The sequence below is a fragment of the Macrobrachium nipponense genome, chromosome 10, assembly GCF_015104395.2.
Source record: "Macrobrachium nipponense isolate FS-2020 chromosome 10, ASM1510439v2, whole genome shotgun sequence".
Lineage (NCBI taxonomy): Eukaryota > Metazoa > Arthropoda > Malacostraca > Decapoda > Palaemonidae > Macrobrachium > Macrobrachium nipponense.
Genome location: NC_087204.1, coordinates 46,063,691 through 46,079,311, shown reverse-complemented (window position 1 = coordinate 46,079,311; position 15,621 = coordinate 46,063,691). Strand labels below are relative to the sequence as shown.

Genomic DNA, 15,621 nt, shown 5'->3' with positions numbered 1-15,621 from the left:
GACTGCTTATGCCGGTTTGTTCTTATTCAAATGCCTCTAGATGTTTGGCCCAAATAAATAAAACTATAGTCAGACAAATTAGGAAGTACGTTGTTGCCATTTCTTCCTCGTCCTTTGGGAATACTCAAATCCGTTTTTGAAATCGGTGTAAATCCGAGTTTAATATTTTACTTTGAATTTTATAATGTTTAGGCGTCTTATTTGTGCTGTAATTAACGTTTTTAATAATTTGTTGTTGTTGTTGTTGTTATTGTTTTAAAATGTAATTTTTTATGCATATTCTTTTTTACGTCATCTATTTCCATTTTCCATTGCTGTTTAAACGCATTTTTTCAATATTTTAAGAAATTATTCTTTTCTTCATCCAAATCCCGTATTTCCCATAATTACCACTAAATCTTCTCAAACGTCTGACCTTTCTTTCTGTTGTAGAAATTTAGTAATAGTCATAAAGAACATATATTGAAGTGGTCTCAATATGTCATAGGTGGACCAAGCAGTGGCCCTTCAAAAATGTATTGTTAAGAACCGTCTGTATCATCATGGCCCGTCAAAAATGTGTGCCACGTGTCTTGGTTTATCTTTTCAATAAGTTTAGCAGAAATTATAACGGTGATGATTCATAATTAGAATACACGTTACCCATCTTCGTTGCATTGCCGATTAAGTGCTGGTAAGCTCATATAGCCTAGTAGCTTTTAAAATAATTCTGCAACAACTCGTCATGCTTGTTAAATATACTATACTACTGCAATCATCCTCTCTCTTCTAATTTTTCATTTTCATAGTCGACTTTCCACATTACAGCTACTGGTAGTTCTGCGCAAAACTTGCTGCGTCCATTGACCGAATGATAGTATGTATTTATGACTGCCTTTGTTTATTCTTTAACATATTAGTATGGTTTTATAGTTTATTTTTATCTGTTAACTTGACACATTTTTGCATATATTTTCAAAATTAACGTAAATTTCGCCTTGCGTCATAATGTTTATATGATTTGATAGAGTAGGTGTCATATGAATAGGTTGTTTAATAATTCTTCATACGTTTCCATCGAGTTCATCAACCTCCACGAATGATAGAAAATCCACCGGAAATGATGGGTTATATCGTCATATTTACTCCAGTCAGCTGTAGCTATCGCGACGTGAAACTCTTTGTTATATGACATTTTGTTTCGTAGTTCGAGAAAACGATTGTAGGTAACTTCTTGACGGAAATGCTTGGTGTATACGTATTTCCCGGGTTGAACGCTAGTTGGTAATGAGTCTCCCTCAGCTGAGATCCTGAGCTGCTCAGATCTTCCTGTTTTGCTGGCGTGCATCTGCGTTCTGTCTAGATCAAAAACTGATCGTTTAAATTGAAGAAATCAAAGTGTCTGCCTGGTGTTGTCTGTGTAACGGTTGACTTTGGTGAACTTTATGTTGAAAACCTATAGTGGTGCAAGTGTGCAGTGGCTATTGGCTGACTTTGCCGTGTAAAGAGAACCGTTCGCTAACATTATAAAGAACTTCGATTTTTGTTCACGTGACGGACAAGTGAGTGGCCTCATCATTCTATACATATTTAGAGCTTTTGGTTTTGGTTTCATTAAGATTGATCTGCACGCGGAATCTAGTGGTTATATGGATTTAGAGTGGTTTATAGAATGTCAGTCTGTAGGACAGTGAGCACGATTTCTCAAAATTCTTGCTAATTAATTTGTGTAGATCTTGGTTGAGACCTGCAGTGAACTGATTGTGATCAAGGTGCAAGATTATGAAAATATGGATAACAACCTAAACCATATAATTCGTCTGTAGAAGATGCAGTGCGGTAACATTGGTTTTTAACGCAAAAATATTTATTTCTGTAAGTGGTGTATTTAAATTTTAACATAATGAATTCTACTTACCAAGACACAGGAATCGTATAGCTTAGTTTGCGGTATTTTATAATGTAATTTTGTATAATTTCGCTTGATTTCCATTTTAAATATTCTTTTTAGTATTCATTTCCATTAAGAGAAGTGCTTGGACAAACGAGAGCACATAATCCCCCCTCACAACCCCCTGCTACCCCACCACCCCACCACCAACACCACCACCAACAGTAAAATGTTTTAGTGTTAAGGGTGGTGTCTTGAGAAGGATGAGTAATCAGAATTAGATGGAACGAAACAATCATGTGTTGGGTAATCGTTTAAATGATTAACTATTAGGCTGATATCGGCTCAGATTTATTAAAGATGATTGCTTAGGGAACAAATAATCAATTCTGTGCTGAATTCTCCTAACAGTCCTTCATTCCTTCATCTTAAGAGGGCCGTCCAATGAATATATCTGCCCTGTTTCTAAACTTTTCTTGCTAACATAAACACAAGAGACTACACGTGCATAAAAACAAAAAAATGATCACCACCACGATTATTTCAAATTAGTTTACTTTTCATCAAGAAAACGCACATCAACACGAAGTTCTTAGCGAGGTTGTATGCTTTTGTCATTGCTTTTTAGTGTGCCACAGATTATCTACTGTTGTACATTCAGAAGAAAAAAAATCATGGAATATTTGGTAAAAATAATTTGCTTGTCTTTACTGTTTTAACAACAGAGCACTTGGTCTTTTGATAAGTTGCTGATATAAAAATAAATTTTATTTTACTTTTAATTGACATCTGCATTGAATATGCTTAAAATTCATGTTGTGTAATAGTGACTTGATCACTGGTATGTTTGTATTATGTATCACTTTCAGAGTCTAGTTAATAAGGCTACACGTACTTTTTTCGTTCAGACAAACTGTCTGGGAAAATTAATAGGATAGTTTCAAGGAAATCGTTTTAGCCTTGTGTGGACGGCCAGTTGTGTGTGTGTGTGTAGATGAGGAGAAATATTTGAAGCTTATAGAATGAACCAAATTCATTCATTATAACATGCAACGTAAAAACACCAAACAAACAATCATTCATTATAAATATGAAAAGCAAGCAGACTTGAGTCAAATTTAGATTTCATACTTACGCAGTGTACAAAATAGTGGAGTCGTGACCAATCAGCCTTCTGCAAGTGTTAAGTTTCCTAACGTTGTTTCGAGCGCCTCAGGAGCGTGGTTGGTTTGGTGTTTGCTTCTCACCTGGGTGGCCGCGGGTTCGATTCTCGGCCATTCCATTGGGGAGTGAGAGATGTGCATTTCTGGTGATGCAAGTTCACTCTTGACGTGGTTCGGAAGTCACGTAAAGCCGTTGGTCCCGTTGCTGAGTAACCACTGGTTCCATGCAACGTAAAAACACCATACAAACCAAACCTAACGTTGTTTCTGGAAAGCAAAACACCAACGGCCGCAGTGTTCTGCATTTACGTCGTAATGAGGCTATGATAATCATGTGATCTCTATTCGGGGACTGTAAACGTGTAATGTTTCTCGTAGTGTACTTTCTTTGTTAAAATGGTATCCAGTTCCAGCTTGGCATATTCATATCAAGACGGCCTGCTTTCTGGGGTTATTATTGGTCAACATCAGATATTCCTGGCACTGATGACTTCGAAAGAGCTCTTACGCGCTTATTAAATCCTCGATAATTAAATATATTCATAAAATTATGATTTTCACGTAACGTTTTGCATTCAGAATTGCTGTTAAGTAGTTAAAAAAAGCAAGAACTCAAGCGTAGGGTCATGAGCTTATTTTCCCAAGAGATTGAAACAATTTATAATATTAAGAAGAGAACGAGGAAACAGGAGAAAAGTTTTCCTATTTGCGTAGAGCTTGAGCAGCTGCCCAAGCGCGTCTGCTCGAGCTCGATGCAAATAGGAACACTTTTTCTCCTGCTTCCTCGTTGTCTCTTCTTGATATCAGAAGTTATGATTCATTCTTTTGGGAAAATAAAACACATGTTGACCATATTCGTTTCTATAAGTATACTTATACAGATAAAACTAGAATTTAGAAACGAAAAAACTTGAAATTTTTTACTCACTCTTAAATACGTATATAATATACATACATACTTAAGGTTAACAGTTGTTACGGACTTTTAATTTAGTTTGCCACTTTTTGTGAAGCTAATGTCCCTATTTAATCTGCGAATCCTGAAAAATGTACGGCAGCGAACAAAAAATTTAATTACACCTGAAGGTAATATAATGTAATTACCTATCTCATCACTCATCTCGCGTATCGTACACATTCCTGATTTTCTCCCATGAGAAATAAACTTCTTAAACAACGATTTTAAATGTTCCAAAAATTGGGGTTGAGATTTCATTAGATTCTCATTTGTTCTACTTAGTGTCAATCCATGAGCCATCCATTTCCTTCAGTTGCTTAGTTCCTAGAAACTCATACTCGGGGAAACATACGGGCTATAAATACCAAAATATTGAAGCCTCTCTCTTCTATGGCATCTTCTAATATTTTCTTCAACAGCTTTGACTTCATTGTCATTCTGCAGTTCCCCCATTGGCAAACAAAACAATATTGCTGATAAGCTTAACTCTTTTTGACGAGAAGTTTCTTCCGCCTCGTAAGAAGTGCCTTTTTTAGTTATCAAGGTGGAAAGTGAGGCCTCAGTCATATTATCGCTCTTTTCACAAGAGATGGGCTCTTACTCGGTGTTTAATTGAAACAGGTGATGGGTGCTGATGACATGCACCCATTTGCCGTATACAGCCAAAATAGTGCTCCAGTAAAAGTCAAAATGTATTGCAAATTTTTCACCTAACATCCCTAGCAAGTTCTTTAGAGATTTGCAAGATAGCAAAAGGCCTTTTTGGAAAGGGTAAAGTCCTTGGCCCATAGAGTTTTCATTGTTCTTGATAGGTGGATCATCTTTTGCAACGTTTTGTTCTGGTTTTCTAAATCAAATCACTCATCAAACAAGGCAAGTGAACTGGCTTGTACTCTTCCGGTGCCTAACCACAATCAAACCGTTTTCTCCGAAGTGTTTGGGATTTTTTGTAAGTGGTTTCGGAGAGTAACTGTACTGCTAAATTCACTTTCATACGTTCCATACCTGTAACACTTTCATGTTTTTCAGATGGTTTGTGAGCTGTCATTACATCACTAACTTTTCCTAATCAGTTCCCTAACTGACTGACTGCGAGCAGTCCTACCGTCCTACTTCATTAGCTCTAGTATCTGGACTTAAAACAGAAAGTTAGTTTTATCTTGTATTCAGGTACACTGAAAGAAACAACAGTGTTTAGGGGGAAGTCATCACTGTTTACTTAAGGTAAACTTGTTCCGATATTTTTAACCCTGAAGCGGAATGTCCCGAAACAAAAGACTTATCTGCAGCGTCTGCTGTCAAGTCCCGAGGTTCAACAGCTCTGAAACGAAATGACCTCGTCAATAAACTTTTCCAGTAGTTATCATTATTTCCAACTAGATTGATCTCGTGTCTCTAACTCTTTCTTACATCCCCCCCCCCCCCATCTACAAACTACTTTGTTGTTGTGGGGCTGGGGGAGGGGGCGGGTTAGGAAAGCCCAAAAAGGTCTGAAAAAGGTGTTTTCGCATTGAGTTAAGATACAGGAATTGTAGGACAGAATGTTTGTTTTATTATTAGAATGAAAATTTAAAAATATAATGTGGATGTGAAACATTACAGAAAAATTATTTCTGATAAAATATAGCGTATTTATTTTAATTTTCGTTGGTGAAACAACACAATATTTGACCGTAGATTTTAGCAAGCGCCCTTTAGTAAGCTCGGGGGCCAGATTACGCCTTGCGAAACATACGTTTTGCTTTAAAGTTTCATGAGTTGGTTTCTCATCATACTTTATAAAGTATTTTCTTGAAAATGCCTTATTTGTCTACCAAGAGTTCTTCCCATTTAAATAATATCAATAATTCGCTATCGAATTTTATTGTAAGATAGCTACCTATTTTGTAAGGCATTGGCTGCAACCTATACGTATCCGTGATTATGATAAAAACTCTTGGTTAATTTTTGTATGGAAGATAAAAGTTTATAGGCCATTTAGACACTTGGCGACCACCAAGAAAGGTAATGTGCGTTATTAGAACTTTTTAATCAACTGCCATGACAAAGTTCTCACATTTTCATTTTTCATAATTCTGAATATTTATACCTATTTCTTATGGCATATTGATGGATTCTTAAATTGAGTTCGGATATAGAACTTTCATGAGACCATTTTTCTTGATAAGACCAGTTACTTGTATCCCAGAATGCAGAGGCTCTTTAGCAACGTTAATTCATTTAGGTTGCTACTGACATTAGCCTTAGTGAACAGTAGTTGCTTTTCGCAAACCTATAGGCTGAGTGACACCGAGGACTCACAGTATCGAAGTAAACTGGGCTCCGTGATATTGCAATCATTTTGTGTATTGGTAGGAATTTTATACATTTTTCAATTTAATTACAGCTAATTAGAGAGAGAGAGAGAGGGGGTGGGTGGCCTGTTGATTACAAAATGGTAATTTACCGAGAAAAACATCGACGACGACGTACCAGTCTGTGATTTGTGACAGAACTTACGTAATTCCTAGTTTGGTTACAGGTTGCCAGTATTCTTTTGGTCTGACATTACTTGCATGCCATTCCCAACGCATATTGCATTACAATTGCTGCAGAGTTTCCCGTCTTCATCTTTGGGTTATTCCCACGTAATCTCATTGCCCAAGTTTACATGTATTAGAATAGGTTTAATTACACTTTGTCTTTTATGCTGGTTGAAGGTGCTCCATTAATAAAAGACTAATGGTTGAAAAAGGCGTTGGTATTTTCCGATGATAACCGAAAAGCGATTCAAGATTAATTCGTTATAGTTAGACATTTTAGATTTAGATTGCTTAACATAATTGTTGCATGAATTACGCGGAACCACAGTCCCACTCACTGTTTCTGGAACCACAGTGGGTCATATGGATGTCTTACTTAATATATGAAAGCCATTAAAAGACATGACGCGCAAATGATCACAGCAAAAGTGTTAGTGTTAACTGATGACATAAGTGGCTGGTGGTATTATAAGAAATCTTAGATTTTCGTCAACTTATTTAATATTTCAGTTGTCGAGTTAACACACAACTGAATCTTTCGATGAAAGTCAGTTGTTTAGAAGTGTTTGAAGAAAAAATGATTTTTTTTTTATGTCTGTTTATTGTAACAGAAAGTACACATAGCTTAAAAAACAGTTTGTCAAAAATGATAAGCTTTGGGCCTTAGAAATATGTTCTTTAGATTTTAAATCTTGGGTAGTATATCTTTCAAAACTCCTGGGATTGTTTGCCTGTGCTCCTGCCTATATTGCCTGTGAATCAATTGTTGAACTTCCCGGAGTCGCCATATCTGAAATGTTCTTGTTAAATCTGATTCAGTGTTTGCACGATAGCTGACTATATCTCTGAACTTGGTTTCTAATCTCCTATAAACCTTATCAAAATACACAACCAAAACGTTTAAATTTATCGTTACGGTTGTGCAGTTATCTCTTACATAAAAGAGTTCCGTAGAATTTTTCTTTCCAAGGATAAGCTAGCACTGGTGATTGTTTCCGGAAAATGGTATTGTAGCAGTCATAAAGATCAAGATTTTTATGCTCAGTCGTCGAGTATATTGTACAAGAAGGGCTGCGTTAAGTCAGCAAAGACTGATTATTTACTATACTCTGTTTTTTTCCATCTGTCCATCCGCCTGTGGTGTTTGCGCATGGTAACACTGCGTCCCGGGCTTAAATATCCTATTTCGAATATTAACGGTGTAATTCGCATACAGTAAATTATTAAAACACTTTTCAGTTGCAAATTTACACCCAGATATCCTTTTATTTCCCTAAAACTTAACTATTTAAAGCCCGGGACACAGTGTTACCATGCGAAAACACCACAGGCGGATGGACAGATGGAAAAAAAAAAACAGAGTATAGTTTTCTCTTGTCGCAACACTGCAGTCAGGATAATACTTTTTGTAAGCAAGTGTCTTGTCTGTTGGTGGTCTTCATCACGTACATTGTATTGACATAAAAGTTTGACCTTTCCCCTTAGAACTCCTCATTCTCTTCGAGAATGAGGATGTTACGTCACTTTCAAGGATGATAGATCCCCTTGGCCCGATCGAGCATTTTATCGTTTTGATTTTGCTTACAACATTGGATGATGTTTTATTTATTAATGTCTCTTGTGATGTACCTCTCACCTACGAGTATGATCGTTCACGTTTAAGATCACGAGAATCCAGAGTGCGAGCTGGATGTTCTATATCCTAATTTGTGTGTTTGTGTGTGTGCGCGCGCGTGTGTGCGCGCGCGTGTGTGTGTGAGCGTAGAGTGAGAGCGAGAGAGAGAGAGAGAGAGGGAGAGAGAGAGAGAGAGAGACGGGGTGCTAGCAGTTAGAGGTGGCACAGCGTTACTTTTTGCGTATCCATTGTAGTGTTTATCAAGGATAATTATTTGCCAAACAGCTATTGTCCAATTCTATTTTATAAGAAAATTTGAGGTTCAGGACAACGTAAGCATAGAAATTGAAAGTAAAGAAAAAAATGTAGTTGTATGCTTAGATACTGTTATAAAGTTATGAAAAGTAATCAGACATCTGTTTTTTTGTACTATGAGTCATTATTATTGTATCTGTGGCAAGACTTGGGCCAAGGAAAATCCTCAACATTTGACTCGGCTGGTCTGACAACTTTTTGTAGGAGTTATTCAACGCGTAGATCTGGTCAACTTCCTCACTGCTGGTTCAAACTAGTTATCTCTCTCTCTCTCTCTCTCTCTCTCTCTCTCTCTCTCTCTCTCTCTCTCTCTACGTATATATATATAATATCTATATATATATATTTATTTATATATATATCACACACTCATATACATATACTATATATATATATATATATATATATATATATATATATATATATATATATATATATATATATCATAACGCGTTTTTTCAGTTATCAGAATTTGGTCCTTGATTTTTTCCAAGTTTGTGTGATGGTCAGTTTCATTGTCAATGTATACTTGAATTAAACGGAGAGACTTAGGTCCAGAACAGTATATATTAATTAAAGAAAATTTTATTTGGTGTCGCTTTGAAGAGTTCATTCAATTGTAGGGGTGCGGCGGGTGGTGAACAGCCATTCATCCATTGTTCGTACTGACCTACAATTTCATGAAGGGAGAAACCCTATTCATTTGCACTTGTGGTTAATTTGCCAATAAATAAGGGGGAGGGCGGTCGTTGTTCAGGGTCTTTTAAAAGTTATTTATATTTGATATTTACTTTTTAGGATTTTCGTATCCATCCCATTTCATCGGTTTGAGTGAGTCATCTCTTAGGTATTAATGGCGTCTACGTGAGAGCGCTCTCGTTTTTCACAGGATGGACCTTCACAGTGGAAAGGGTTTCATCTGCTCGAGGCATGATGGGAATGTCGTCATCGCTTCCGTTCGGATGTCTTGAGCATAAATTTTCGGTAACTTGCATGAGTCCGTTCGTTACCTGGAACGAGGAAACAAGAGTTGAGGGTTTTTAAAATTTTATTATAAGGAAAACCTCTCTAGGAAAACCTCGCTCGCTCTTTCTCTCTTTCGTGTGTGTGTATGTATGTGTGTGTGTGTATATATATATATATATATATATATATATATCTATATATATATATATATATATATATATATATATATATATATTATATTTTATATATATATATATATAGATATATATATATATGTGTGTGTGTGTGGGATGATATTTACATGCCATGATCCAGAGTGGTTTGGTAAATTGATATTGAAGTTAGTGACGGCAGACGCAATAGATGCTAATAGTCATGTGCACTTCTTCATCAGGCAGCGTTGTGTTGTAGTATACAGAAGTAGATTTGAGAATGCTACCGGAATTGTGGCTGGGATATATTGCTTCAATGGTCAGCTAATTTTTCCATTCCCAAATACAATAACTTATAGATATTAGAAGAAACGTTTTTTAATCTCATTTTGGGACAAAACTATTGATTTTGAAGTGGCATTATGCACCACTTGAAATAGATCAAACATTTTGAAGTTCAATTGGTAAAGTCGATATCGACTTATTGCATCCTCCAAAACTGGAAGAGAAAATTGTGACACCTTATTGGAGAACAATGGAGTACAAAAATTCCCTTCAAATGGAGGAACTCGTAACACAAGCAGACGACACTTCTCTTTACAAGGATTATTTTAGTCAAGAAAGGGAATGTTTAGTGTGAGGTATATTTGATTGTTCTCTCCCCCTAACCTCTGTCTCTGCCTCTGCCTCTCATATTTGGGAGATGATTACAGGTGTATTTATTCGTATTGCCCCAGAATTTATATAACTTGTTTTGCTACAGATCAGTTTTTATATCAATATTGATGAACTTGAAAAGTGACACCGTGTCGTCGGTAATTATCCTTGGGTATTCTGGTTTGTATTATTGTTAATACATTCATTGGAAGGCTAGTTTCTGGTTAGGAAGTGTCTAGCGCAAACCGGTTGAACCCCAGCTTCGTTGGGGATTATTTATCTAGACAATCGTCTGATATAGAGTCGTTTTATTCAGAAGATTCTACTGTTTGCGATACTATTATTGTACCTACTAGGCATTACACAGCTATCTTTTCAAGTTGCATTATTACACTTTTGAATGGAGACCCTTGAAGATAGGTTTGACTGTAATTCGAATTAATAACTATCATCCTTTAGTGCATGTAGCTTGCCAATTGGATATAATTCTGATTCTAAATGAATAAGTTTAACAGTATAACACGTTTGGATGAATGGAAGGTTCGAAGAGGAGTGAGAGGGGAATAATATTTCTTCTGGACAAAGGTAAAGGTGATTGAGGTGAGTGTAAGAATTTTAGGAGCGTAATATTAGTTGTATGGTTAAATTTTGACTGATATAATATGACAGGTGACCGAACGATTGAGATGGATAGATCGGTGTTGGTTTACACATCGTGTTTATAGAACAGTTGAGTGAGAAATGTGGTAGGAAAAGGGAAACTATTTGTGGCCTATATGACTGACTTTTTAAGTCGTATAACGATAAAAAGGCTATGAGGGGTTGTTGAGGTCATTTGGTAAAGAAGGAAATTGTTGGAAGCTATATGTGCTTATGATGGAAGTGAAGCATGTCTTTTTTTATGTGGAGATAGAGAGAAGCTGGTTAAATGTAAAAAGTGGGACAGAAGGGTATGCTATCTTCTTGTCTTAATGAATGGAAGGGATAAAATATTAGTGTGTTTGGTGGAAGAATGGAAGCAGTTGATTCTTATAGGTATTAGGGAGTAAATGTAGCAATGATACTTGGATAAGTTTAGAAAAGACAATAAATAGGTGTACTTATTAGGAAGAATGTATGAAGGAAAGGTTGAGCCAACTCAAAATTATGAAAGTGCAGTGTCAGCGTTGAATGAGAATGAAATAATATATATATATATAATATATATAATAATAGTATAATATAAATATAATATATATTATATTATATATATATACATATATATAAATTAGTAGGAATCAGGAATCTGTACATTAAAAGAAATAACTTGACCTAGGGAGTTGATGTGACTAATAGTAGAAGTCTTCCCCCGCATATGTAGATTTGGAATGGATCAGTAAATTGTTTAGTCGATGGAGTATTAGGGGGAATTTCAGCAAAATCAAGAATTTACTGATTCACTAGCTCTGGTTCTGTGTGCAGAAACCCCGGTAGTTAAAAATTGTGAACATTTGTCAGTGTTGGTATTACTTTCGACTATTAAAAAGAATTTCTAGATTACTAGTCATTATTCGTATTAACCTGTATATTTAGATATAGATAGACGGTACCATGTTTGCGCCATGTGTTAGATCTTAAAAATCTTCATATCAACCTTGCTGTTCTGCTCGAATATCTACATCCAAATGTGACATAGTAAAGGACCTTTACAATACCCTTGGTTCTGATGCCTCTCGAAATGGACTTTGTTACCCATTTAGAAGAGGATATCCACCCACTTTCTACTTAGGTGACACTTGGATTCATTGACTATTACCCAAAGCCCCTCATTTTCTTTGCTGCTGTACTGCTACGTCAAAGCATCAAACACCATTGCATCTGGTCTTCTGACTGTTTGTAGATATTTGTTTACCTTTTCATATATTTTATGTTTTATTAGACTTCTTAGCATTTTGTTTTTTGTCACAAATGGGTATTCTGTTTTGTGGGAGTTTGGTTAGCCTTTTTGTTATAATCCAGTAAATTATTACCCAAGTTTAATAATAATAATAATAATAATAATAATAATAATAATAATAATAATAATAATGAATTTACTACAGTTATTACCTTAATGTTCCAGTAGATGTAATACATTTTACAATATACATATATATATATATATATATATATATATATATATATATATATATATACACATATTTATATGCATTATGTATTACACACACACACATATATATATATATATATATATATATATATATATATATATATTACACATATATGCATTATGTATTACACATTATATATATATAATTATATATATATATATATATATATATATATATATATATATATATATATATAATGTGTGTGATTAACTTTACGGTCAAAGGTGAATCGGTCATGTCTATTCATAACTTCTAATTCGATTTTTAATTGATTGTGGTGATATTAGTGAAAGTACGGGTTTAGACATTAAGGATTGAGAGGAAACGAGTTAATTATTTTTCGTTTCTTTCAGGTTCAGTCCAATGGATGGCTTCTTCTTAGCTGTGTTTCTGGCTGTTTGCATTCTTGTAGCAGTGGTACTGCGCTGTCTCTGCTATCGGTGCTGTATGCAGTCATGTTCAGAAAAATTCAGACGCTCCAATGAAGAGGACATCTTGCCCCGTCATTCGGCTGCCACCATCACCCCTGCTGGCTGCAACAGCCGCAGGTGCCAGACACAACCGCGTCGGCAGCAACAGCAAGACCGGAGTCCTCAGATGATGCCAAACTCCCGACCTGTTATTCCCCAAGCAGGTACAGTGTTCACCATCTACACTTTCCCTCAGCAGGATGCCTCGCCGGAGCTCAGCAGGCCCAGTCGAGGCATAGAGGTTTCAAAATATTCGACCATTCCAACGGACTCGCCTCCCAAATATGAAGACCTTTTTCCATCAAGTCCTAAAGAAATGTCGACCTCCATCGAATTGGAGGTTATATCTGAGCAGCCTTTTCTTGAGGATGAAGAGCCACCTGCACGAGATGTAGCGATCGATCAAGCTCATCCTTCGTCAGCATCGTTTTCTAGCACAAGTCAAGCATTAACCTCATCAGTGCCAACAAATGCCACCGTAGTATCAAATGCTAATCCTTCTCTCGGTACGTCCCAGTCACAGACTTCTGTACCGCGGGAGGCCCCTCCGTTGTACGATGTAATATATCCACAAAAATGAGTGAAAATTATTTTAATTTTATGTCGGCGTAAAAATGGTAATTTTCATTCCACTTACTCCTATGTGGAAGGCAATTCAATAGACCACAATTAATGCCAATATCTGGAAAATCTCAAATATCCAGAGGGAACTGCTATGACTAGTTGTTTAACGATGAGTGCAGCAGCTTTCAGTGCTCGAGTTTCACATCTGCATATGACTTAAAGAATGTGGTAACCCAAAGTGACAGAATTTCCTTTCTGAATTCCCTTTGATGGTTTTAGATACTTAACCGTATTGCGATTGCTTGAGACTCAAGTATACCTATTAATGCTCTTTATGAAGAAACGTGTTACCAAGTAAACATAGTTAAGTGGTGGGTAGGTTCTATTTCACGACATGCCTCTAGATTTTGGTGTCATAATATATTTTTTATAAACTTATGTGAGACGCCTGAAAACGTCTCTTAAATATTAAAAGCGAATACATTTCACATATTAAATTGTTGACTGTGATAGGTCTATCTATGGTTCTTATATATATTAAGGAAAATTTTGATAGTCGCTCTGAATTATTCAAGTTTTTATCAGCTGTCGTTTGGGTAAATTTTTTATACTATTCACTTCACCTTGCAAAACTATTTCCTGCAATTTCTGATATAGAGCTATTGGTATTTTCACAGTGATGCCTCTCCACATTGACGTGCTTGCATGCTCACAATGCAATGATGTAACATGTGTATACTATGTGCATTCACAGACCTTTGTGAATTTGACAACCGGAACAGATAGGTATTTTTTTTAATTAAAAAAACAAGAATCAATTTTTAATGTCCGTATAAGCGTCCATTGTAATGTTAATGTATTTTCACTAGTGTTCCAAGGAACTTAATTGACACGTAGTAACTGCCTGGTGTAAATTTGCAGATAAAAAACAACCGTTAACAGACTCAAGTCCACATGTATTGAAAATTTATGATCCTATAAAACATATTCTCCTAGAAAGTACCTCAGGCTGTTTTAACTTATTTATTTTATTGATACCTTGAGACTTGTTTTAGAAATTAGGATGCGGCTTAAGTTGTATCACTTGATGACTAACTATTCTTTTTATAAAAAGGACAAAAAGTTGTTTGAGGTATATCTAAATAATAACTGCAGATGACATCAGAGCTAAGGTACTGAAGTTGAGCATTTCCTAAGTTAAGACATTATCGTTGATATTCGGACACTCGTGTAACAGTTACGTTTCTTTGTACCTTAATTTATACTGTAAATGTTATACTTATCATTTTTGTGTGAATGAAGGTGGAATTGTTCCTTGATGTATACTTTATCAGGATACTTGAATGACAATAAACAATGAAGTAACATGTTGAATACCATAGATAATTTTTGTACTAATTTAGTAATGAAATATTGATGTGTACATTATGTACAAATCTTTGGTGCTGTGAAAATGTATATTAATCGAAATAATGTAAATAAATGTATATAAGAATGTAATCAGGTGTGTTGTTTTCCTTTTTGACGTATCTCTTGGTTTAACTTTAATTTCACTCGTTAAAACGGAACTGTCATTGAGCTTGTCACTAGGGAAGTTCTACTTCCTTGTCGGAAGGTCTTCCCTTCGGTTGTGTACCCTTTAGAGAGTGTGTAGAAAAAAATGGAAAAAAATATAGTTCAGCTGGCAAATGATGTTTTCAAATGGCTATAACGAATAAGCTACAATTGTCTGATTATTAGTTTTCGGTAAAATAGCTATTTGTCTGTCCGTATGCACATTTTATGTCCGCCCTCAGATCTTAAAAACTATTGACCATCTACCCTCCAATGATAAAAAAATAAAAGATTGCAGCCCTCTAGCCTCATCTTATTTAAAGTTTAAGTTACCCGTGATCATGCGTCTGGCACCGAGATAGTCCACCATCGGGACATGGCAGAAAGTTTCATAAGCAGCGGCTGAGAGTTTCATACGGCATTATACTCTAAAGAAAACTCGATTGCAACGAAGAAACTTTTGCGTATTGTTTACTTGTTATAAATGTTGTTGCACATAATGTAAACATTTTCATTTAAAACTGCCTAGTGGATACTTACCTGTAACGTTAACATTTTTGTCATATCCGTAATGTTTGTAGTCTTTAAAACTTTAGGTAATGCTGATGTCATGTGAATATTGTATCTCTTCAAGTACAAGTAATGAAATTGTTCCAGAATGTGCG

The 15,621-nt window shown here is 35.6% G+C and overlaps 1 protein-coding gene across 6 annotated transcripts in view; it reads left to right on the top strand.

The window, feature by feature from the left end:
- The window catches only part of LOC135223603 (uncharacterized), a 124,256-nt gene extending 109,354 nt beyond the window's left edge, over positions 1-14,902 (top strand). For 4 of the 6 annotated variants that reach the window (XM_064262175.1, XM_064262176.1, XM_064262178.1 and 1 more), the window contains one exon: positions 12,722-14,902. In XM_064262175.1, coding sequence (XP_064118245.1) covers positions 12,722-13,418 — 697 coding nt within the window. In that variant the 3' untranslated portion in view covers positions 13,419-14,902. The remainder of the gene's footprint in view (positions 1-12,721) is intronic. The other 2 variants (XR_010316534.1, XR_010316535.1) reach the window with 2 other exon arrangements.
- Positions 14,903-15,621: the final 719 nt, after the last annotated feature.